The sequence below is a fragment of the Astatotilapia calliptera genome, chromosome 18 (genome assembly GCF_900246225.1).
Source record: "Astatotilapia calliptera chromosome 18, fAstCal1.2, whole genome shotgun sequence".
Lineage (NCBI taxonomy): Eukaryota > Metazoa > Chordata > Actinopteri > Cichliformes > Cichlidae > Astatotilapia > Astatotilapia calliptera.
In genome coordinates, this window is record NC_039319.1 from 24,703,021 (window position 1) to 24,728,742 (window position 25,722).

General features: G+C 41.1%; 2 protein-coding genes across 2 annotated transcripts; one reads left to right on the forward strand and one right to left on the reverse strand.

Moving 5' to 3' along the window:
- Window positions 1-114: 114 nt before the first annotated feature.
- On the reverse strand, window positions 115-7,972 carry LOC113010572 (protein crumbs homolog 1-like). The gene is made up of 8 exons (XM_026149689.1): window positions 7,804-7,972; window positions 6,591-7,562; window positions 4,872-5,422; window positions 4,576-4,741; window positions 1,994-2,903; window positions 1,868-1,909; window positions 1,635-1,757; window positions 115-1,516 (listed from the first exon to the last, which is right to left on the reverse strand). Exons 1-8 carry the CDS (start codon window positions 7,850-7,852, stop codon window positions 1,264-1,266), a joined length of 3,066 nt encoding a protein of 1,021 aa, XP_026005474.1. The 5' UTR covers window positions 7,853-7,972; the 3' UTR covers window positions 115-1,263.
- Window positions 7,973-8,149: 177 nt separating this feature from the next.
- Window positions 8,150-25,394, forward strand: zbtb41 (zinc finger and BTB domain containing 41). Its single transcript, XM_026150019.1, has 12 exons — window positions 8,150-8,164; window positions 9,206-9,365; window positions 9,878-11,119; window positions 12,039-12,246; window positions 20,101-20,170; window positions 21,742-21,889; window positions 22,222-22,351; window positions 22,484-22,579; window positions 22,749-22,855; window positions 22,993-23,098; window positions 23,245-23,333; window positions 23,957-25,394. The coding sequence occupies exons 1-12, from the start codon at window positions 8,150-8,152 to the stop codon at window positions 24,586-24,588; spliced, it is 3,003 nt and encodes a 1,000-aa protein (XP_026005804.1). The 3' UTR covers window positions 24,589-25,394.
- The last annotated feature ends 328 nt before the right edge of the window (window positions 25,395-25,722 follow it).

Sequence of the window (25,722 nt, forward strand, 5' to 3'; positions counted from 1 at the left end):
GCATCAGATTTGACCTGTTATCACCAGATGAGTGAATTGAAGTAGTGTTTTCTTGAATGTGCCTGTTTCAGATGAGCAATATGTATACAAAGGATTTAAATAAAAACTGTCATTTTCCAAACATTTCACATTTATTTATATTTGTTTCTCCTAAAAGAGACCTTTAATGCTCATTTCCATCTACATGTTTTTTTCCTGTGACTCAGAGTAGGTTTGCATGATTCATATTTCAGTATGATCCTTTTTTTAATCACATATTGGACCTTTTGCAGCCCCTCAGGTGTGCCTGATAGTCATATTAGGCATATCACATCACACAGTGCCAAAAGTAGAAAAAAAAAATGCATAAAAGTGAATGTTTAACTCACGTTTGCATTTGCTGACCTCACTAGTTCAGTCTCTATCCATGTTTAACATGAGCATCCACAATTGTAGATGCTATGTTTGAGAAATGAAGGAAAAGCATAATGGGTTCCCTTTCAAGATCAGATACTGTATGCAGGACAACTTATTTTATATTACGTTACATAAATATTTGTAAATACGTCTTCGATACATATATTGTAATTTCAGTTTCATCCACTTGATTATAACTATGCGAGGAACAGTTACAAAACCCAGTGAGAGAAAAGCTGTCGCACAGATCAAAAAGTGGATATTTAAGGCACACACAGAGCTCTCTAAAGTGTAGTTTTCAGTATTAGAACCAGATTCACACACTGTCAAAAACACGATGGAGTATGTATTGTTCAACATAACCAAATAAACCTGTTCACAACAGACACATCTCTATTGCTGACCCTGTCAATACATTACACGAATACGTAACGTATATCAACAGCCACTGTTCCTCGTTAGCAGCTCGTTGTAAAGCTGAGATTTAAAAAAAATTGTCTTCATAAAAAATTCAAACATTCATAAAAGTCTCATGTTTACGAGTGCACACTGAAACCAAGAGCTGTGTATCTGCAACACGGACCACTTAAATACTGCAGGTATTATGTAGATTAATGCAGATACACCTGGTTTATCAACCTAAATCACAAGAGGCCACAAAGGAGAACAGTTTCCCCTTACCACGGAGACTATGTAGGTAGATATATTTGCTCGCAATGTCTGTGGACGTGTATGTTCCCACAGGAAGAGATGAAACTGATTCATACAGCCCAAAGATGTTGCAGATCTCCTCCAGTAGATGTGCTGTTGTGACTGATTAACCCTTCACATCGAGCTAGGTCTGATTTTATTCATCATAAAGAGGGTCTAATCGTTGATCTGGAACCCCCACTCAATTTCTGGCTCGTCGTCGAGACGAATCACGAGGTAGGACACGAGCTGGAAGAGGTTCTGCCACAGGCCCAGGAAGAGGTACAAGTAGAAGTCGCTGACGTCTATTTGGCAGTGAATCCCCGAGTAATTCATGTCGCACACGCACTCAAAACTGTTCACATAATTGACACAGAAACCTCCGTTCATACAGGGGTCAGAGGCACATTCATCCACGTCCTTCTCACACCTGAAAGGAAAATTTAAAAAAGTTCTGTTTTTGGCCACCTGGGGGCAGTAGCTGCACTGAAATGGACTTTTAAAATCACAAGTTGCGTGCAAATTAACTATCATTATGCATGTCATACCATTGTCCCGCGAAGCCAGGCAGGCAGTAACAAGCATCATCAGCCTCGGAGCAGCTTCCTCCATTAAAGCAGCTGTAGTTCCACCGTGTACCCGTGCATGTAGACACGGGCAACCGAGGAAGTCTGGGCAAACATCAGAAGAGAGAAAGTAAACACTGTTTAATTCAGAAATGGTTGATTTGTTGTTTACTTGGTTAAGTGAAGTGTGTTGAATTTGATGTAATAGCACTTACGGATTGGTCTCGATGTACCATGGGATTTCAGGGAGTTTCTCGCTGTAATAGAGAAGTTTGCAAATCAGCACAACTGGTGACATTGCTATCTCTGGTGACATTGAAATCAACTCTTGAGGAACTCACTCGCAGTACTGGCCGGTCATATTTTGAGGGCATAGACAGGAGTACGTCTGGAAGCCTTTGAGGCACGTGGCGCCGTGGCTGCAATTGCTTTTTTCACACATATCGACTTCTACCTCACATTGCTCGCCGCTGTACCCCTGCTCACACGCACACTTATACCCTCCAGGTAGGCTGACACAGTTGCCGTAGAGACAGGGCCCGGAGATGCAGGGGTCTGTCGAGTCTTGACACAGGTGGCCTGTCCACTCGGAGGAACACGTGCACTGATGCAGGTCAAACAGGTCCTCGCAGACACCCTCGTTCCTGCAAGGGTTAGGTGTGCAAACACTGGCTCCCCAGCAGCCGTACAGCAGGGGAGCATTGCTGTTTATCCTCAAAAACTGCTCCTCCTGAGGTCTGGGCAGGTTCAGCTCTGTATCGGGGTGGAAAGGGAGAAGAAGCCCCCCAATCTCGACAGGACCCAGACAGCCAGACAGATCCACTCCAGCATTCAGGCTTAGACCACCCAGGAAGATGTCCGCTTCCTTGCTGAGAAACTCCAGGTCACCCACAGCTGTTTTGGGCATGCTAATGGCCTCCTTTCCTCCATCCACGACCATGATCCAACTGGAGGTCGATGCCTGGGTTTCCAAGCTGAGCTTCACAGTGTGCCACTTTCCATCACTGAACTGAGTCTGGCTTTGAATAGACACGTTGTCCTTGTCACCCCCAACCTGGAGATCCATGACCACATGAGAGTTCAGGAGAGAGACCGTCAGGTAGTTTGAGTCCTTGCGTGCATGCAGTAATGTGGCAGCAAGCCGTCTTGAGCGGAAGCTGAGGGAGACACTGGTCAGGCTGCGCTTAATCTTTCCATTGCTCCGGTACTGTGGAATGCTGCTTCCAAGCCGAAATGTCACATTAGACAAGCCTGTAGCAGAGACAGGGAGGAGCAGCTTACTTGTTGCAGTCTCAAAGCATCACACCCATACAGACTACAGTCCCCCCTGAACATTAAAGACTCATGTTTTCAGGTCTTGAAGAGTAACCTAATACCACATTGCTCTTAGTCCTCCCTGTGGCTGAAAGTTTGACACAACCCATTGTAAATATGCTCTACATTTTGGGGCGTGGGCCATATTATAGAGCAAATTAATCTTTTCCCAATTTCCTTTATTTTTAACACATGTACACAGTAGATTTTGTATTACTCGATTGTCCTTTTTCCTTTTCAGTTATCCAATATAGATGTGAGAAGAACTTTTCTCCCTTACAAATGCTAAAACAAAAAATAAATGCCATCTAAATTTGCAGGCCTATGTGAATTTAATTTTCTTTCTTTCAAAATCACTGTTCACATCTCTCAAAAGGAGTGTCTCAAACCCCGTAAAGTACCTTGAGGTTAGTCAAGGCTAATCCACTCCATAAAATACCCTTAAAACTACAGTCTACTTACAATGTAAGATTGGGACATGTTATTGGTTTTACTGTCAAATTACCAAGAAATTATGCTGCACTTAGAGCAGCAATTACTTAGAGTATGACTTATCCCCTTTCCTGTAAAATACCCAGAATTGTGGCACTATGTAAAGTTACTTACTAATTACTAAAAATTACTTACAGACTTATTCAATTTATTTACAACAATTATTTATTTGCGTCCTCTAAAAGCATTATTCTAGTATTCCTACCTTTATGAATGTGTAGGTTATTATAATTACATTGTAATATCAAATAAAAAAACCACTGACATTCCATTAAATTACAGGGGAATTACATGCTGAGTTGCACGCTGTATTATAAAGCGTTAAACCAGTTTCTTTAAGAACTGCATACTGCTCATGTTTAATAAAAAAACAGTCTGGTCTGCTTTTACAAAGTGCACCCTGTGAGCGGGAAGTTCCTAGTGTAGTCACAAGGTTAGAGTTTAATTAAGCTAATGTCTTTTTTCAGGATTCTGTAAGTTCAACCACACTTGACAGTAGCCTGGCAGCATAGCAAATACAAACATACCAACTCTGCCTCAGCGGAAACTGATTTGTACTGGCGTACAGAAGGAGATGATTCCACTTTATTCTGACTGAGCCTTAATAACTTCAACGAAAACATAATTCCAAAAACATCCAGTGTGAAATAACCCCACTGTCCTTACCGTTTGTTTTTATTTAAACAGCAAATTAGCTCAAAAACTGTTTAAAAAGCTACTGTTTTTCCCCTCCCCTCTGTGAACATGTGACTGCTCCAGGAAGACATGTCATCATAAACTACCACAGCCATGTGGCAGCAGAGTTAATCTGACCAGGGATTACCACGCCTTAGAGGAATCCCATGCAGGATCCCTGCCTCTACTGTGTTCCCTGCTGTAATCAACAGTGCTGTAATTAAAACTGTGTGTGCACCATTGAGTCCCCTAAAGGGACGTGCAGTGCTGATGATGTCTTCAGCGGATGTCAGTTCGCTTGCACATTACTTGTAAATTCTTCCAAATGCTTGCATGTGCCATGAATGGGAAATGAATTCTTAAAGAGTCTTTATTCCTCCCTGATGATGTACTTTCAGGACATGCATTATGCATGACTGGAACCTGTTATCAGGTTACTTACATTCAAAACCCTGAGAGAGGGGCTGACACATTGCAGCAGCTGGGCAGGGAGACAGCTCGCACCATTTCACCTCCTCACAGCGCCGCCCTGCAGTGTTGGGGGGGCAGTTGCAAATGAAATCATCCCACATGGAGTAACACACTCCCCCGTTAAGACAGGGGTTCACCTAATGCAGAGAAGACAGTATCAATTAATTATAAAGCACTCTTTCAGTGTTAGTGCAGACACCAGGGTCGCAAGGGGTAGCAGCTCATGCACAACAGCGTTATCGATATGGCAGCACTGCCATAACTCACAGCACAGGCGTTGTCGCTGCTGCATCCTTCTGCAACGCTGATGAGTTGTTCCAGGTTGTACGATTCTACCGGAGTTGATATTGGATAGAACTGCAGTCTTTTGTTGTTAATCCTCAGATCCTGGATGCATCCCTTGAAGTACCCGCCAAAAGAAGCCGATGCCCTTGAGTCTGGTAGCCCCCCGACATAAACCATATCCCCAGGATGGACCTGGATGAGCCTGATGGGTATAAAGCCCTGGCTTTGGGCTGACTGGAACAAGGTGGCTACCACTCCTTCCAGTTTCAGAGTCACCAGGTGGAAATGGCCGTCATTGATCACAGCCCGACCGACCAGGGTCTCAAAGTTGTTGACCTGAACTTTGATCATACCCGCTTCCAACCACAGGCGGAGGTACTGGCTTGTGGTGTTAGTCATGATAAGGAGCAGACCACTGGACTGTCTGGTGCGGATGAACATGGATATGATCACAGTATCACCTGGGTCATCATCCAATGAGAACACAGCATAGCTCTCGAGGTCTTTGTTTCCAAACCTGGCTGTGATGTACTCTGTATAAGCACGAGAAAGAGAGAAATTCATAATTTACTTAACAGGAGCAGTAAAGTCTTACATGTACAATCCCAGTAAAATCAAAAATGTGCAGCATCTCCAGTCTTTATGTAAGTGATAAAAAGATGTATCGTCTTATCTAACACCAATTAGTCTCTAATCTCATTTTTAAGCAAAAGAATGCCATGATTATTGTACAGTTGTCAGTGTTATGGGAACTAAACGAGTTATTGTTTCAGTAAAAGGTTTTTACAATGAAGAAGGCTCGCAGGTCATTACAAGGAGGAGCTCCTCAGTTTGGCAACCAAAGAAGACACAAGTCCATAAGACTCCCTGATCTGGCAAACTGAAGGCATTCCCGGTCAATTACTGAACACCACGTTTTTTTAATCCTCGATGCAGGTGTATGTTCTAAAAGCATGGCTGTTTGACTTGACAGTCTGCTATTTCTACCAGCTCCGTAAGCTCCTTTAACGTCTGCCGACTAATTTTATCCTGCAGGGTGCTTCTCTTCACAGCTCACCACTGACACTTGAGCAGCAAGATGACTCAGGCTGAGCTTGAACTTGAACCAGTGCACCTATATTTAAAGGGTATCTCCAATAATTTGTCATCAGCTAAATTAAATGTTATTCAGGATTCAGAAATGTTACCTAACAGAGATCAGGTTTGCGCTAATGGGTGTGGTTCAATGGAAATCGCACCACATCTATTAAACCAAAAGTTGCACAAGGCCAAAAAAGGCTTTTGCTCACAAAACCTACATATTTTTTAAAAGTTATAACCTCAGACTGAAACAGCCATTTGTTAAAGAGGACCTCCATTGCTGTGTTTCATTGTGGGAAAGAAAATTTGTTTTTTGAGGTTCTGTACCTAAAGAAATAAAAAGACTATGTAGGGAGGAGGCTGGGATGGAGAGACAGGTCAACAAAACACTGGATGCAGAGCTTTTTAATGCCATGACTTTATGCAGTATTTGATGTTGCAGGTAAGGAAACAAACACAGGAGAAGCCCTGAACAGTAGGCGGGGACAGACAAGGTTTTTGTGGATGGCGGAGCAAATAGGAAGAAAAACTGGGAACTAACAAGCAATTTGAGTTTATTTGAGAATCTAATTAAAAAATTTACACAGCTTGCAATGATGTTAATGTATATGTAAGTCTTACCCTCTGCACAGTTGTTTCCCTCATATGGCCTGTGGCACTCACAAAGGTAACCCCTCCAGCCTTGGCTAACACAGCGGCCTCGGTTCTGACACGGGCTGTCGTCACACTTGTCTTTGTCGCTGCACCCCACAGTGATGTTCGACTGGATGTGTGAACCTTCTGGCGCTATAACCGGCAATAACAGCCGTGAGTCTACAAACACATCTCTGAAGCAGCCCAGAAAAGCAGGAGGGTAGTCTGCTTCCTCCACTGCCCTGCCCAGTGTCCAGTTCCCACTGATTGCTCCAATGAAGAGGCTGTGACGAACTGCTTCGGGCTCAGGGAGAGAGGAGGCCTGTTCAAGCAGCTGGACTTCAGCATTGGACTCTCTGGTGCAGCTTCCTTCAGTGCATAGCAGCCTGATGAGACTGACCACGCCACCCAGAGATGCTTCCACTGTGTGCCACTTGCTGTCAGACAAATATCCTGGAAGCTCTTGAACCAATGTGCTGGAGCCTTGGCCTCTCAGGCTGAGGAGGCAGAGATGCCCGTGCATCAGCTCGATGCTGAAGAGCAGATCGTCCACCCTGCGTTGTAAGAGGGTGCCAACCAGTTGTTCCGTCCTGAAGCTGAAGGTGACGTTAAGAGGAGCTTCTTGGTCTAGGAGCGGCGTCTGTATGTACACATAGCCTCTGGACTCAAATGAGAAAACAGTAGGAGTCTGGCATTTAGGGCTCGTGAAGCCAGCAGGGCAGATGCATGTGTAACTGTGGTGATCGTTCACAAATAAGGGAGAACACACTCCTCCATTCTCACACTGGTTCTCATTACAGCCTGTAAGTGCAACTGTGCAATTCTGTCCACCATACAGCTGCCCGTTTTGGCTCTGAGAGGCGCAAAGGCATCTGAATCCTCCATTGTGGCTCTCACATACACCACCGTTTTGGCATGGCTGCTGTTCACATCCACTGATGTCCTCGCTGGAGACGGTGTCTAGAGAGCAGATTATAGTTCATTATAACTTTTTATACATATATTTGTGTAAACAGAGAGGCACGTAAGGCGTCTACACAAATGAATTAATTTTAAACATACAAAAAAAAATCAGCTGTACAAACTTCAGTACACTTCACTTCACTTCAAATGTGCCAATGACGAGGTGAGAACGAGAGCAGAAAAACATATTAATGACTCTAATATTGACCTGTGACAACAACACGCAAGTTATATTTACCTGCAAAAAGCAACCACAGCATGCACAAATACACGGTGAATCTCAACATTGTCCCTTACAATCCTACAAACTGTTCAATATTTGGCAGGTTTGTTATTTTGGATCAAACACAGGTGAAAATACTTGCATGTGCACCTCCATCTTCACTGCCTGAGGACCACTGTTTGTGTGCGTTCACTGAAATGCATGGATCGCTGCACGCCAGATAGGAGGGATTAAGCTAATGCACTTACAATGTCTTACACGTTAAACGTGTTGGGGAAGGGAGGGGTGCACCCAAGAGGCTAATCTGAACAACTTCAAGCATGTTCCCTGGACAGAACTCTAATGTCCTCTTATGTAAGGGATGGCGATGCCAGAGGTGCCAGAGTTTGGGCACAACTGATATTCAGTTTGAGAATTAAGTTTATGTAGAGGTAAGCAGTCCTTCCATTCACTTTTATGCACATGTCCTGAAACATGGACACTAACGCAAATGGATGTGTGCACGTGCACACACATATGCACTGCAGGTTGAGTGCAGTTTGGCTGCAGTGGGTTGGATCAAGGCTCCAGTCTTTGAATGAGGCAAACTGAGGCCAGTGTTTCTAATCTGGGAAGCATCTTTGTCATTTAAATGCCTCTGACGTAACCACAATTCATTTAACTCTAAGAGCATTCACTTTGGTCTCTGGTACAACTAATGGGCTTGATGCTCTGTTTGTGTTGCTTATTTTACCATTGGTCTGGCTCAGGCTGATAAACCTAGGACTCCACCCTATGATGAGGGTTTTGAACCCTTAAACTCATTCACTGAAAATATTACCAAAATACTCCGTATTGCCATGCATTCACTTTAGTGAATTCAGAAGTACAGTGCTAACAATGTACTTCAAATTTAAATATACAGTACAACCAAATTGCCCTGCAGGAGGTGGGTGACTCTGTAACTTCTTCCACCTGGAGGGGCCACAGCCTAATCGTGGATTCACATCCAGGGGCCTTCTTGCTGTGGGTCAACAGTGCCGACCATCTCACCACGATTCCTCCAATATTACTTTATATTATATTTTTGTTGCAATTGGCTGGGAATTTTTACATTTTTAAAAACAAAATACTGCATTTATATGTTGTCAACGGTTTAAAAAAAATCTTAAATGTTAGCTGTCAGATAAATGTAGTTGGAAAGTAGAAAAAAAAGAAAGCCAATATGCCATTAGCTGTTGGACTACATTACCCATGATGCCGTCGTGTTATGAGCTCACGATGATAATCGACAAAAAACACCCCAGCCTTTGTTTATTTCGTCTTTGACTTTTCATGTATTATATAGAAAATGAAGTAACACGGGCATGAACTGTCGTAATTGTTGAGGTTTATTTCTCTGCTGCTTGTGTTTACGCGGATAAAAATGGACCGTTAGAGAACAAAAGCTGAAGCAGCCAATGAGCAAACGGCTTGTTTCGGTGTCTGGTGGGGCGTTACAAATATCCAGGAAATTATTATTCCTTCGTTTATTTCTCACATTTCTTATTCAAGCTGGGGGTACGCGGTCCCTTGTAAACGTGTCCCGCAACTCTTAGGTAAGACGTTTGGTTAAAATACGAGTGCGTATGAAATGATAGTTTGCAGGATAACATCAGAGGTCGTTTGTCAACACTCTCCTCGGAGGGGGGCCCGCCCGTCACTCCGATAACACAATGTTAGGGGTCCTTGAGGTGGGGAGCGAATATGTAAATGCCCCTGTCCTGGCAGTTAACAATTTAGATTAGCAGCAGAGTTAAGTTAGCTTAATTTCACATTTAAGGCCACTGAGGCCTTTATTGTGTTGAATGCATTGTTTATAACGAATAGCAGTTTTGTGTTTCGCATTAGCACGAGAAATCTCTTAGCATCTTTTTATGTGTGGTTATGCATATGTATGACTACAGTCTCCTTTTACAGTCAGCTTTGCTGCACTGTGTTGCACTTACATACCAAACCATTTGTGGAACCTCTTGACTAACGTGCTCCTGGGAAATCTGAATAAAAAACCAAGTAGTCAGCAGCTATACATGTTCAGTCCCAGCTCTGATGACATTCCTCTTCTCTCCAGGAGGGATTCCTTGTAGACCTGCAGACACATTAACGACGAAAAAGCCTAGCACTATGCTCCGTCCCAGACGTGGCAGGCAGGCCAGTGCCAGTGGTGACGGTGTACCTCCATCCAACATCCCAACAAACTCTGAAACGTTACAGGAGTCTGCCCCACAAATGAGACATCTGATCATGTCACAGCACAGTAACAACCTCCTCAATTTCTTGAATGAGGACCGGAGCCGGCAGAAGTTCTGCGATGTGTTTGTGTCTGTAGGTGGGAAGACCTACAGTGCTCACAAGGTGGTTTTGGCCCATGGGAGCAGCTATTTCCATGCTGAGCTGTCCAAGAATCCTTCTGCTAAAACTCATGTGACTCTGGAGCACGTGGAGGACTCTGTTTTCCAGCACCTGCTCAGCTTCTTGTACACCGCTGAGTGTGTTGTTGCAGAGACAGCACTCCCAGCTCTAACTGAAGCGGCCCGATTCCTGGACATGATGGATATATTAAAGCTGTTATGTAAAGACGGTGAAGTACAACCTGTAAGTGTAATACAAACCCAGGTTGAGACAATAGCTTCTCATAAAGTGGAAACTACCTCCAATAACTCGCCAGGAGCTGATACAGAGATCAACAGTCCAGCTGATGTTCAAGGAAACCTGTTCGGTCATGATAACTCCAATCAGGGTCAATTGGCTGAGAGTGTACACACTGATGTACATCAGGAGGCCTCAAATGAGGAAGAAAAGACGACAGGTCAGGGAAGTGCTACCACACGGAGATCAGCTCGTAGGAGGAGAACACCTACTAAGTATAAAAGAAATGATGGTGAGTACAGTAGCAGTGCTCCCAAGGAAAAACAAAGCACTGCATCATCAAGGCAGCACAACAAAAACAGACTGGAAGGAAAAGGGGAAGTGAATGTGACAGCCAAGCTGGATGTGAATAAGGCATCTAAACCAGTTCAGGGTGACGATGTAATGGATATGGAAGAGGAGGAGGAAGAGAGAGGAGACGCAAATGCCGCTATTATTGCTGAGACAGCTGATGAGGCAGAGAGCCGTGCAGATCTGCAGAATTCAGATCTACAGAGGACAGAGCAGCAGGCTGCTGACAGGGTGGAGATGCATGTTGGAGCAGCAGCAGGAAGCTCTAACCAGAGTCCAGTGTATCCTGAAGGTCTGGCTCCAGTCATCATACAGAACTCCAGCAAGAAGATCCTCAAGTGCCCCAAATGTGAAAAGACGTTTGACCGTGCAGGTGGGAACCACGGAATAAGATCTAGATTATTAGTGTTATTCTTATCTTACATGGTTAACAGATAAGACCAGAGATAATTATTTTTTGTAATGTCATTCAGTGTTTGGTCGGCACACACATATAATAGCTATAAATGCTCATCATGAATTACCACAGCCTAAGATTTGAGGGTCATTCCATAGAAGATCAGTCAAAATTGATTTTGTAAAACTTTGTTTATTTATCAGCGCTTTGTAACCCTAAAAGTTAATAGAGTTGAGTTGTAGTTTGCACTTTTTAAATTTTATTGCAGCATTTCACCCCCCATAATTTCATGGGTAAAAAAAAATATATATACACCATTAACACGGTTAACCTGTTAGACAGTAAAACAAGTTATGTCATATGAAGGGTCTTCTTTTTTGTCTACATTTTCATACGAGTCTCATCTCCTGGCCATGGTTCCTTCTGTTTCATAATATTTATAATACAGTAAGTTTGTAATGTTCAGCAAGTGTTTAATATTAGATTCTGTTTAACCAAGGAAAGCAGGATTTGTGATAACACAACTAGTGTGGAAGACTATTCAACTGATTTAACCCCTTACTGATTTTCTGTTTTTTGGTATGTTTGTCACACTTAAATGTTTCAGATCATTAAACAAATGTAAATATTAGACAAAGATAACACAAGTAAATACAAGAGTTTCTAAATGAAGGTGCTTATTATTAAAGGAAAAAAAATCCAAACTTACATGGCCATTGTTTATAAATAGATTTTTTTGTGGCCTCTAAAGTGTCTTTAGAGAGTGCCTCTAAAAGGCATTGCTGTGTTTGTATTGTAAGTGTAAAGGGTTTTTTTCTTGTAGAGGTACGTCTGTAGTGTGTGTTTATCTTATGACCCAGATGTGTTCCTAATACAGTATAAATCATATTTCCAGGGAAATATGAGAGCCACACTCGAGTGCACACAGGCGAGAAACCTTTCCAGTGTGACATCTGTCTGCAGCGTTACTCCACCAAGTCTAACCTGACTGTACACAAGAAGAAGCACGCCAGCGACGTCCCGTTCCAGAAAAAGGAGCACAAATGTCCCTTCTGCAACAAACTCCATGCCAGCAAGAAAACCCTGGCCAAGCACGTCAGGAGGTGAGAGATGGCCATTTTACTTTGGTATTGTAATAAATTCACATAATGTTCATGGGATGATTGATGCCAGGGTAAGAAAATGGATGTAAATGTGCAAGTATAGTATGTTTGGACCACTCCCTGTCGCTCTGGTTGCAAATCATCACCAGCTCAAGATATCAGCATACATGTGTGTGAGGTATTTAGGCTTTGCTTTGTACAAAAAAGAGAAGCTATAACACTGCATCCATGTACATACAGTGTATATGGTGTGTGCAGTGCAGTGAATGATAATTCATATACACTAATAGTTAAAAATAAATCCAGAAAGATCAGCCTCGTGGTGAAGAGTCTGAGATTGGCAGTCTATCATTTTACATGTTCAGTTTCCGTGTTATTGGATTTAATATACAATTAAAATGATTGAAGCAGTGTCACCAGCACTATAGCGCTCATATTTGTAAAACTCTGGCTCTACTTAAATTCTAGTTAAGATATTATACAATACAATACAATTTGATTTATATAGCACATTTAAAAAACCACAGGTATGCCAAAGTGCTTCACAGAATGAGTTAAGAGCAATAATAAATACAAATATGAAAATACAAAATACAATGCACAGCTGAAAGATCTATCAGAATCAGCGACAATCACTTCTAACTCCGTGGTGAAACTAGAAGAAAAAGTCAAACAACTTTCTAATAAAGTGGAACAACTGTCCGAAAAATGCACTGATCTGGAAGGGCGTTCAAAGAGGAAAAATATAAGGATAGCCGGAGTACCTGAAGGTAGAGAAAAAGGTCAACGTCCTAGAGACTTTGCGGCAAGGCTACTACGAGACCTACTAGACCTGGACGAAACCCCACTGGTGGACCGTGCACACAGAGCCCTACGAGTGACCCCAGAAGAAGAGGCCCCGCCACGACACTTGATTGTGAGGATACACTATTGCCATACTATGGAAGAAATACTTCGAAGAATCTCCACCAGGAAAAATCTGAAGCTCGGAGATATCCGCGTTCAGATTTTCCGCGACCTACCCCAGGCGGTGGTAAAACGACGTGCAGCGTTTACTCCAGCAAGAAACCTGCTTCGAGACCAACCCGGAGTTAAATATGGACTTCTATACCCGGCTAAACTTAGGGTGACACACAATGGTACGGAACTGGTCTTTATAGATCCCAACGAAGCACTTCGCTACGCACAAGAAAAATTTGGATCTCAATAAGGACGGCATAAGGTAGATAAACCAGAGCTCTGCATCTGGCCCAATGACACGTACTTACTTTGATATAAAAAATCATCATTTGCCCAGGAGCTATGGACAAAGGAAGTTTTGAGATAGAATATTTTGGTAAGCTTAGTTTTTGTTATAGCATCCCCTCGAATTTTTTTTTTTTTGGGATACACGGAAGGGGATGCATTGCTTACGTTTTTTTTTTTGTCACGGTTACACACGGGTAGGGGGGTGGGGGGTGAGGGTTGGGACCCATATCTCGACTGTACGAATATGGAAAATACGAGAATTAAGCCGCCCTAAAGTATACAAATGCAAGATAATGGAAAGGTAAAAAATGTGGATTTAACTTTTTGTACTTGGAATGTAAAGGGTGTAAATGAACCTGTTAAAAGAGGCAAAGTTTTATCGTACTTGAAATCTCTTAACGTGGATATTATTTTTTTACAAGAAACTCACTTGAAAAATGCGGCTCACAATAAACTTAAATGTAGATGGATAAATCAGGTGTACTACTCAACACTTTCCGCCAAAACTAGAGGGGTAGCTATCTTAATCAAGAAAGATACCCCGTTCAAACATAACTCCACTATAGTTGATAAGAATGGGAGATATGTATTAGTGACTGGGGAGCTGCATACTACTCCAATTATTCTACTGAATGTCTATGGGCCCAACCATGACGATCCAGAATTTTATAGAAAGGTCTTCAGCTTAATTCCGGATATACCCAACAGTAATTTAATAATTGGAGGTGACTTTAACCTAGTATTAGACCCATATTTGGATAAATCCTTGACCAAAAAAATCACACCGTGTAAAAGCAGTAACTTTATTAAAACATATATGAAGAATATGAATATCTGTGATGCGTGGAGAATTTTAAATCCATCAGGTAGAGAGTATTCTTTCCACTCCCACGTACACAATAGTTATTCAAGGATTGATTATTTTTTGGTGGATGGAAAAATGCTCCCCCTAATTCGAAATGCAACCTATCATAATATTATTATCTCTGATCACTGCCCCGTTACTTGCTCCTTTGCACTTAGTAACCCCATTAAAACATACAGAAATTGGAGATTTGACCCACAATTACTGAACGATTTAGAATTTAAACAATATATAAACTCTCAGATGTCTTTATTCTTTGATATAAACGATAATGCTGAGACCTCTCCAGATATACTATGGGAAACGTTTAAAGCTTATATCAGGGGGTTTATAATATCATATCAAGCGTCACGGAACAAAAGGAATAAATTAGAACAGCTAAATTTAGAAAAAAGAATCCACGAACTGGACGTCAATAATGCAATGACTCCTTCTTTAGATAAGTATAATACTATTTGTGCACTAAAATATAAACTAAACCAAATATTATCTATTAATATTAATAGAACTCTCACTTTTGTGAGACAGAACTATTTTGAATTTGGGGATAAACCCCATAAGTTGCTAGCCAGACAACTAAAGAAACTAGAAAATGATAGAGCGATTCATAAAATCAGAACAAGTAACGGAAATCTGGTCACATCACACAAAGATATTAACGATAACTTTAGACAGTTTTATGAATCCCTCTATACTTCTCATCCCACTGCAGGGCCTAATGAAATGCAGGAATTTTTAGATAAATGTGATCTTCCTGTGTTAGACCAGACAAATGCCAATATTTTGAACGCTAAGATCACAATTGAAGAAATTACAAAATCTATCGGATTACTAAAAAACAACAAGAGTCCAGGCCCTGATGGGTTAGGGAATGAGTTTTATAAATACTTTAAGATCAAATTAAGTCCATATCTATTTAAATTATATAACCATGCATACAAAATGAGCACCCTACCTCCAACATTGAATGAAGCAACTATTATAGTACTTCCAAAAAAAGGCAAAGCATTGGAGGAAGTGGGATCATATAGACCTATTTCTCTATTAAATTCTGATCAAAAAATTCTGGCTAAAATACTAGCGAGTAGACTTAATACAGTAATAGATAAATTGGTGCATTTAGACCAAACAGGTTTCATTCCAAACAGGAGTTCTTTTAATAATCTTCGACGTCTATTTAATATAATCTATTCCCCCAAGGTACAACAGGACCTACTTATACTTAGCTTGGATGCCGAAAAGGCATTCGATCATGTGGAGTGGTCCTACCTCTTTGCAGTCCTAGAAAAATTTCAACTGGGACAAGATTTCATCTCTTGGATAAAACTACTTTACAATAATCCCACAGCCAGAATTCTTACAAATCAGACATTATCAACTCAGTTTAAACTCAGCAGAGGTACAAGACAAGGATGCGCTCTTAGTCCATTATTATTTGCCCTGGCTTTGGAACCCTTAGCACAGACAATTCGAACCCATATGGATATACACGGTTATGATACAACATACACTTCTAATTCTATATCGCTTTATGCTGACGACATATTATTATACATAACAAAACCATTAATATCCCTCCCAGCAATTCTCTCCGTGATTGATAAATTCAGTACTTTCGCAGGCTACAAGATTAACTGGGGAAAAAGCGAAATACTGCCCATTAAATTAGAGAATAAACAATGGCTTACATCTTTCCCATTTAAAATAACCTATGAAAAAATCACTTACTTGGGCATTACAATACCAAAAAAACACAGCTCCCTAATGAAAGAGAATTTTCTTCCCTTACTGGAGAAACTTAAAAATAACATTCAGTACTGGAGGACACTTCCTATTTCTTTAATAGGGAGAGTGAATTCAATAAGAATGGTATTCCTCCCGCAGTATTTGTATCTGGTTCAAAACATCCCAATTTTCTTGCCCAAATCTTTTTTTAAAAAGATGGACGCCATCATTATGCCATTTATATGGAATTATAAAACACATAGAATAAAAAAAGACCACTTATGCAAACATAGATCCCTTGGTGGACTTACACTACCTAACTTTATGTACTACTACTGGGCATCAAATTTAAGAATAATTTCCCTTCTATTGGATGACACAGCAATACTCCCTAACGGCTTACAGATGGAGCGGGAGGATTGCCTTCCTTACTGTGTTGGTGGAATACTACTCTCTCCTATTCTTTTGACAAACTCATATTACAATTCGAATCCAGTGATTTATAATACCGTACAAATTTGGAGACAAATAATTAAGCACTTCAAATTGAAAAAACTATCAATGTGTACATCCATTACAGCTAACCCCTCTTTCCTTCCATCATGTGTAGACGGAGCTTTCAATATATGGCAGGAATTGGGAATTTGTAAATTAAAAGATTTATACCTAAATGATACTTTTATGTCATTCCAACATTTAAAAGATAGATTTGGATTGCCTCACAGTCATTTTTTTAGATATCTTCAACTAAGAGACTATATCCGTACATACCTGCCACAATTTGAAAACATATCGTCCGATCCTTTGGACAGATGTCTTAGTGATGGAAGGGGGTTTGAACAGAGAATTTCATTATTTTATAATTCAATACAGGAGATGAGTATACCTTCAACTACTTCAATCAAAGAGGAGTGGGAAAAAGATTTTGGGACTCTCCTATCAGAAGATTTCTGGCAGGAGGCCTTACACAACATAAATACGCCTTTTATTAATTCCCGTCACTGTTTAATTCAGTACAAAATTATACACAGACTACACTATTCAAGGGAAAAACTTCACAAAATGTATCCAGAGTGTTCCCCCCTCTGTGAAAAATGCAAGATACACTATGGAAATCTGTTACATTGTTTTGCACTATGTCCAAGGCTTCAGGGTTTTTGGTATGATATTTTTACTTATATGTCTAATATTTTTAAAAGTAAGATTGAACCAAATCCGACAGTAATCATCTTTGGGATTTCCAACGAAACACAAAATTTACAACACTCTCAAAAAAGGTTTATGGCATACAGTGGGGCAAAAAAGTATTTAGTCAGCCACCGATTGTGCAAGTTCCCCCACCTAAAATGATGACAGAGGTCAGTAATTTGCACCAGAGGTACACTTCAACTGTGAGAGACAGAATGTGAAAAAAAAATCCATGAATCCACATGGTAGGATTTGTAAAGAATTTATTCGTAAATCAGGGTGGAAAATAAGTATTTGGTCAATAACAAAAATACAACTCAATACTTTGTAACATAACCTTTGTTGGCAATAACAGAGGTCAAACGTTTACTATAGGTCTTTACCAGGTTTGCACACACTGTAGCTGGTATTTTGGCCCATTCCTCCATGCAGATCTTCTCGAGAGCAGTGATGTTTTGGGGCTGTCGCCGAGCAACACGGACTTTCAACTCCCGCCACAGATTTTCTATGGGGTTGAGGTCTGGAGACTGGCTAGGCCACTCCAGGACTTTCAAATGCTTCTTACGGAGCCACTCCTTTGTTGCCCGGGTGGTGTGTTTTGGATCATTGTCATGTTGGAAGACCCAGCCTCGTTTCATCTTCAAAGTTCTCACTGATGGAAGGAGGTTTTGGCTCAAAATCTCACGATACATGGCCCCATTCATTCTGTCCTTAACACGGATCAGTCGTCCTGTCCCCTTGGCAGAAAAACAGCCCCATAGCATGATGTTTCCACCCCCATGCTTCACAGTAGGTATGGTGTTCTTGGGATGCAACTCAGTATTCTTCTTCCTCCAAACACGACGAGTTGAGTTTATACCAAAAAGTTCTACTTTGGTTTCATCTGACCACATGACATTCTCCCAATCCTCTGCTGTATCATCCATGTGCTCTCTGGCAAACTTCAGACGGGCCTGGACATGCACTGGCTTCAGCAGCGGAACACGTCTGGCACTGCGGGATTTGATTCCCTGCCGTTGTAGTGTGTTACTGATGGTGACCTTTGTTACTTTGGTCCCAGCTCTCTGCAGGTCATTCACCAGGTCCCCCCGTGTGGTTCTGGGATCTTTGCTCACCGGTCTCATGATCATTTTGACCCCACGGGATGAGATCTTGCGTGGAGCCCCAGATCGAGGGAGATTATCAGTGATCTTGTATGTCTTCCATTTTCTGATGATTGCTCCCACAGTTGATTTTTTCACACCAAGCTGCTTGCCTATTGTAGATTCACTCTTCCCAGTCTGGTGCAGGTCTACAATACTTTTCCTGGTGTCCTTCGAAAGCTCTTTGGTCTTGGCCATGGCGGAGTTTGGAGTCTGACTGTTTGAGGCTGTGGACAGGTGTCTTTTATACAGATGATGAGTTCAAACAGGTGCCATTCAAACAGGTAACGAGTGGGGGACAGAAAAGCTTCTTACAGAAGACGTTACAGGTCTGTGAGAGCCAGAGATTTTCCTTGTTTGAGGTGACCAAATACTTATTTTCCACCCTAATTTACGAATAAATTCTTTACAAATCCTACCATGTGGATTCATGGATTTTTTTTTCACATTCTGTCTCTCACAGTTGAAGTGTACCTCTGGTGCAAATTACTGACCTCTGTCATCATTTTAAGTGGGGGAACTTGCACAATCGGTGGCTGACTAAATACTTTTTTGCCCCACTGTATGCTTTGATTATTGCAAAGAAATTGATCCTGCAGCTTTGGAAAGGCAATGAGACTCCTGTATTAAAAATGTGGCTTACTGAACTTATAAACACTCTTCACCTTGAAAAAATAAGATATAGTATGAATGACAATGTAAAAGATTTTGAATTAATCTGGCACCCTTTACTTATATACCTTGGGAAAATATAAAACTTTGTTTACTTGTTTCTCTTCCCTTTTGCCGACAGCCGGGGTATTGGGACCCCTTATGGGTGACTGCGGGTTTTTTTTTTTTTTTTTTTTTTTTGTTGGTGTTGTTTAATTATTTGCCTTGTTAGTTTAGAAAAAAAGGAGCATAAGTTATGTTATGTCAATTTGTAAAAACTACAATCATGATACTTGCTCTCAATAAAAATATTTGAAACAAGAAAATACAAAATACAAATAAAATATACTAACAGGCGGGTGACATAACTAACCAATAATACACCAGGCATAGTAGGCACCAGTGAAGTCTGCACACAATGCTGAAGGTTAAAACATTATAAACATTAACAAAGTGATAAAGATAAGTTCCAGTACACTAAAAATGTGGGCTCTAGGAGGCGGGCAAAGCAAGACTAAACAAATAAGTTTTTAATCGAGATTTAAAAGATTGAATTGAATCAGACGCCCGAATAGCTAGGGAGAGGTTATTCCAGAGGTAGAGTGCGACAGTGGCGAATGCGCGGTCACCTCTGGTCTTGAGCCGAGATCTAGGTCGCACCAGGAGCATTTGGCCTGCTGATCTAAGCGCTCTCCCAGGGATATAAAAGCTGAGGAGATCCGTAAGATAGCTGGGCGCGGTGTTACTTATGATTTTAAAAGTGAGCAATAAGATTTCAATTCAATTCAATTCAATTCTTTATTTATTTGTCACATGTAGTTATAGCTGGTACAACATACAGTGAAATGTTTTTTCTGGCTAAAAAAGTACTCCCCCCGATTTTAAAATCAATACGAAATTTAATAGGGAGCCAGTGCAGGTCGGATATTATAGTTAAGTCATTTGTGCAGCACAAACATCACACAACACCAACATCAGCTGAGCTGCTGCTGTGCTGTTGCGCTGTGTAATGAAGTATCTTCTCTTTCCTGTCAGGTTTCATCCAGACCACATCCAAGAGTTTCTTACCAAAAGGAAGAGGAAGAGTGAAAGCTGGAAATGTGCTGTGAGGACTGGTTTCAGTTTTGAAGAAATATTTATGTTATTGACAGTGATGTTAGCAAATGTATTTCTCCTGATGAGCCCACATCCATTTTTTATAATGTATTTCCAAGACTCAGTCAATCAAACAATCAGTTATTATCAAATTAAATACTTTTTAAGAACTTTATCTTTTTAACTGATAGTCTGTGGAATCAACAATAATATTAGTTCAATTCAATTTATTTGATACAGCACCAAATCACAACAACAGTCGCCTCAAGGTGCAAGAACCTACAATAATACATACAGAGAAAAACCCAACAATCATATGACCCCCTATGAGCAAGCACTTTGGCGACAGCGGGGAGGAAAAACTCCCTTTTAACAGGAAGAAACCTCCGGCAGAACCAGGCTCAGAGAAGGGCGGGGACATCTGCTGCGACTGGTTGGGGTGAGAGAAGGAAGACAAGATAAAGACATGCTGTGGAAGAGAGACAGAGGTTAATAACAAGTATGATTCAGTGGAGAGAGGTCTGTTAACGCATAGTAAGTGAGAAAGGTGGCTGAAGAAGCAGCTGCATCATGGGAATCCCCGGCAGCCTACACCTATTGCAGAATAACTAAGGGAGGATTCAGGGTCACCTGGTCCAGCCCTAACTATATGCTTTAGCAGAAAGGAAAGTTTTAAGCCTAATCTTAAAAGTAGAGATCGTGTCTGTCTCCCGAATCCAAACTGGAAGATGGTTCCACAGAAGAGGGGCCTGAAAACTGAAGGTTCTCCCTCCCTTTATCAAATGAGTTAATTTTTCATTCTGCAGTCTGCAGCTGATGTGGTAAGATACTGATCAGACCAGAACGCACAACCACTGTGGTCCCACTTGCAAACTCTTTGAACACGTTTTCCTTTCTCGTCTCTGTCATGCATTCATGCATGCAAATGTCAATAAAGTTACAGTACTTATTTTCAAGCCTTCTGCTAGGCCTACGGAGGAGGAGTGAGGATCAACAAAGATGATTTGTTTTTTAATTCATACATTTTTTTATGTGGCATGTCATTTCAAATGCAGCTTTTCAGACAGCTCAACAGGTGTCACCAAACACAAAGTGTCTGTGCCGTTTGCCACACAGTCTCTGTTGTTTGCTCCAACAGTTGTTGTGTTTGAAGAGAAAAAAGTTAGTGTGTGATCGTTTTAATCTGAGAAATGGAGAAAGATGTAAGAAGGAGAGGAAAGGGAGGTGACAGATTATTTTCAAAGGCAAGGACTGTTCAGCAAGTAACATTTGTTAAAATGGAAATTTACATGTTACACAACTTATTGTGAAATGTCTTTTATAAGAGACTAAATGATAATAATTTATTGCTCAGAGTTTATACAGGATGGCAGCTGTAGGCTAAACTGGATAGTTTGTGGTCTTGTGGTAAAGTTATAATAATGGATTAAGCTCATTGATCAATGTTTTCCTGTGTCAATATTTAAAGAAACTCTTTATATTAGTATATCTGTGAAATAACCAGTGTTTACACCCATGACTTTTATATGGGCTGTAATGATGAATTAATCCTACCTGTAACCTTTGAACTCTCTGTATCAGATCTGTTTCAAGACCTTCACTCGCAAACCTCATCTGGAGGAGCACATGATCCTGCACAGCCAAGACCGGCCTTTTAAATGCTCCTTCTGTGATGAATACTTTAAATCCAGGTTTGCCAGGCTGAAACACCAAGAGAAGTTCCACTTAGGTGAGAACTATTTGTTTCACTTATATATTTAAACGTATTTTTGAATCTCAGATAAGTATTTAAATAGAGAATATTCAGGAGATAAAGTTTTTGTTTTTCATTTTTTCAGACTATATTAAATCCAAACCTTTAACGTTTTTCTCCAGGTGCTTCAACTTCGTCTCATAGTCCAAAGACATGCAGACGGGTTAGTTTAGGTTAAGTTAGTGATTCTAAATTGACTGTATTTGTTCATGTGAGAGTGAATGGTTATCTGAATGTGCCAGGGTGTACTTTGTAACCGTACTGAAGTAGCAATTGATGTACTCGATTTCATCCTGCCTCATTTTCAGGTCCTTTCCCCTGTGAGATCTGTGGTCGTCAGTTTAATGACACCGGCAACAGGAAGAGGCACATCGAGTGCACACATGGAGGCAAAAGAAAGTGGACCTGCTTGGTTTGTGGGAAATCAGTAAGAGAAAGGTACACCTGTCTGTGCCTGTTACATTTCCCACATGGCCCGTTTTTATGTGGGAGTGCACTATGTTATACGGTAATGATTATTTATTTAAAAAAATAGTCATAGATGATCATATTTGAGTTTCCACATCACAGGACAACCCTAAAGGAGCACTTGAGGATCCACAGTGGAGAGAAACCTCACCTCTGTAGTATTTGTGGCCAAAGTTTCCGTCACGGCAGCTCCTACAGGTGGGTCCTGTGAGATTTGGAGACGCCGTTTGGTGTTGGTGATCACAAAAGTTTCAAACTTTCTACTATGAAATTTCCCACTTGTGGGACTAATAAAGGTATCTTATGACCTTATGAACATAACTTCATAGTAGACTTGTCTTTAATGAGAAAACTGTTCCTTGGACAGGCTTCACCTCAGAGTCCACCATGATGACGAGCGGTATGAGTGTGATGTTTGTGGGAAAACCTTCATACGCCACGATCACCTGACCAAACATCAGAAAATACACTCTGGTGAGCATGGAAGGGATGGCAGTGCTATTCTCTAGTTTTACTTGTTACTTTCGTGGCTTTGCCTCCACACAGAGTCACATGGTACAGCGTTAAAACACTTAAAAACAGTATTTTAACTGTACCCATTTCTATTACAGGTGAGAAAGCACACCAGTGTGAGGAGTGTGGCAAGTGCATTAGATGCCATGATCACCTGACAGTCCACTACAGAAGTGTTCATCTGGGAGAGAAAGTCTGGCAGAAGTATGTTATACAAACCACGGGCTGGTTCTCTAGTGCAGTGGTGTTGTTGTTGTCACTTGCTTCTCTCTGCATCTCCTTTCCAGAGTAGCCTGGAGGTTTGATAAACGTTCTCTTTGTGTGTTAATGACAGATTTTTTTCCTCTCAGGTATAAAACTGCTGTGCATCAGTGTGAGGTCTGCATGAAAGAATTTAAAGGAAAGTCAAGTCTAGAAATGCACTTCAGGACTCATTCAGGTAAGGAAGCAAATGAATTAGTGGAAAGTCTACATTTGCTTGAAAATACTTCCTGTATGAGAACAGAAAAGAAGTGGATCTTTAATGAGTGTTTTTAGGCTTGTTTTATTCTTTTTTTTTTTTATAAACTCTGAATCCTTTAAACATGAGCAGCTTCAACTGGAGATTATATTCTGTTTTGGATGCAGACACAGATATCTGGATGAGTAGTCATTCTTGTTCTTTGAATCTCACTTTAAGCCCCGTGGATGTGTCTGTAAGCTCCGCGCTCACCGTCTCATGATAAAACTTAAGTCACTTTGACACAAACAGATCTGAGCAGACTCCTGGATGCAGAAACTATAACAAGACCACTAACTGTTGCTGACAGCTGTGCATTCGTTGTTTAACAGTTTCATTTGTATGAGCTGTGTCGAGTAGACAACATTTAGAAGAACCATGAAATAAAGACTTTTTGGGTTTTGAGAAGTGATAACAAAAGACGCCTCTACAAACAGTCGGGGGGTCTTGAAAGCCTGACAGTCAGTGTTCTGATGCAGGGTCCATCAGGACAGAAGATGATTATTATTAAATTAAAGGCGCCGTAGACGTGAATGTCTGTCTTTCTGTGTTATGTGTAACAGGTGAGAAACCGCACAGATGTCCCGAGTGCCATCAGACATTTCGGATCAAGAAGACTTTGACGAAGCACATGGTGATTCACTCAGACGTCCGTCCCTTTAACTGTCCCCACTGCAGCGCCACTTTTAAAAGAAAAGACAAGCTCAAGTACCACGTCGACCACGTGCACAGCACGCGCTTTGCCGAGCAGCCCCTCAGCTCGATCGGTGAAGAAAAAATAGTGTCGGTTACTTTTGAGGAAAGCTCAAAGACGTACCATGCCGAGCCCAAGTCGAGCCACCAAACCAGCCCCGCTCCTACAAACGTGTGCGTTCCCGTCACTTTAGTTCCCATCCAGATGGCTGGAGGAGCGCAGGGCGACTTGACCATTCACAGGCCTCCACCTCACTCCTCACAGACTCACACAGTCATTAGCTTGCAGACTCAAGGACAGCAGCAAAACTCTGGCTACCAGGCTACGGACATGGCCTTCTTAGAGAAGTACACCCTCACACCTCAACCGGGCAACATCGTCCACCCCGTGAGGTCGGATCAGATGCTGGACCACCGAGAGCAGTCCTACCTGGGAACGCTGCTTGGACTCGATTCATCTTCCTCTGTGCAGAACTTGGCCACCTCTGATCATGCCCACTGACGCTCCTTGGCAAAAAACTGGAGCTTAAAGGCACAGCGCAACAAACTTGGCACAGAAATCATGTAGGGAGAACCAAAGACGTAGTCACCTCTGCAGTGTGTTTGTATTTTAACATGGCGGTGACTCGCAGTCAGACTCACGTGCCATCTAAACTTAGGACAAAAAAAATAAATCCAACCAGATTTTGATGGATTTGTGTGACATGTTTAAGATTAAAAACCTGTAAATTTAATTTAAACTTAAAAAAAGACATTCTGGTAATAATGAAACATTTTTAAACATTACTTTAGCAAGTCCAAGTCTAGGCAGGATTTTTTGCTGTTACTGAAGTGTTTACCGTTTCATATCAGAGTTTTTATTAGCACGGTCACTGTCATTTTTAACGGATTCATTTTAAAATGAATGATGAGATTTTTGATAGACAAATCATGTAATTATTTTTAGTACAAACATTTTGCCGGTTCTAACTTCTAATAATTAATGCTGGTTCACCAAATACACAATAAACTTCTAATAAAAATAATAATCGCTGGTGGTTAGAGGAATTCTAAACTGTGACTGCAGTATACATGTGTGCAATTTGTCAAAAACAAGCACAATGATTTCTTTTTAAAAACTTGATGTAGTTTTATGATTTAGAGTAATGTAGGTGAAAGGGAGAGCTTTCAGCCACTTGTGAGCTTGAACAGCTGTAGGTGTGAATAACCTTTGTTGTTTAGCTTTAGTTACACATCTGGTTTTAAGTTGAGATGTTTCATGAACAAATTTCAAGCTTGTTAAATAAAGTAAAACAAGTGTACAATGAATAACATATAATGACTCTTTATTTGAGGGCAATAATTAGGCATACACTGCGTTTCTTTTACAGATGAAGACTCACCAACAGACAAGGCTTTTTAAAGATAAGTTTTCAGTTAATATCTCTTTGGAAATCACCTGGTTGGTGCAAATATACCCCTGACCTCCTTCAGTTCCTCGGATGTCCGTAAACATCTGGGAACCCGAGGAGACCAGCAGCTGGAACCTCTGGGAGATTTGTCTGATATAAGATTCTAGCTGTGTTGCGTCTTTGTCTTTGGTTTTGTCTCAAATATTTCCCTTCAGTTAAACTGCAGGCAAATTCAGCACCCAGAC

Bases quoted from the DNA above. Each gene is read 5' to 3' on its own strand.
- LOC113010572 (XM_026149689.1), bottom strand. From the start codon at position 7,852: ATGTTGAGATTCACCGTGTATTTGTGCATGCTGTGGTTGCTTTTTGCA. The intron at 4,742-4,871 runs GTGAGTTATGGC...TCTCTGCATTAG, and splicing joins GCAGCGACAACGCCTGTGCT to GTGAACCCCTGTCTTAACGG. The intron at 1,758-1,867 runs GTAAGTGCTATT...ATGTTTGCCCAG, and splicing joins TGGTACATCGAGACCAATCC to ACTTCCTCGGTTGCCCGTGT.
- zbtb41 (XM_026150019.1), top strand. The intron at 22,580-22,748 runs GTGGGTCCTGTG...TTCCTTGGACAG, and splicing joins CGTCACGGCAGCTCCTACAG to GCTTCACCTCAGAGTCCACC. The intron at 22,856-22,992 runs GTGAGCATGGAA...TTTCTATTACAG, and splicing joins ACATCAGAAAATACACTCTG to GTGAGAAAGCACACCAGTGT.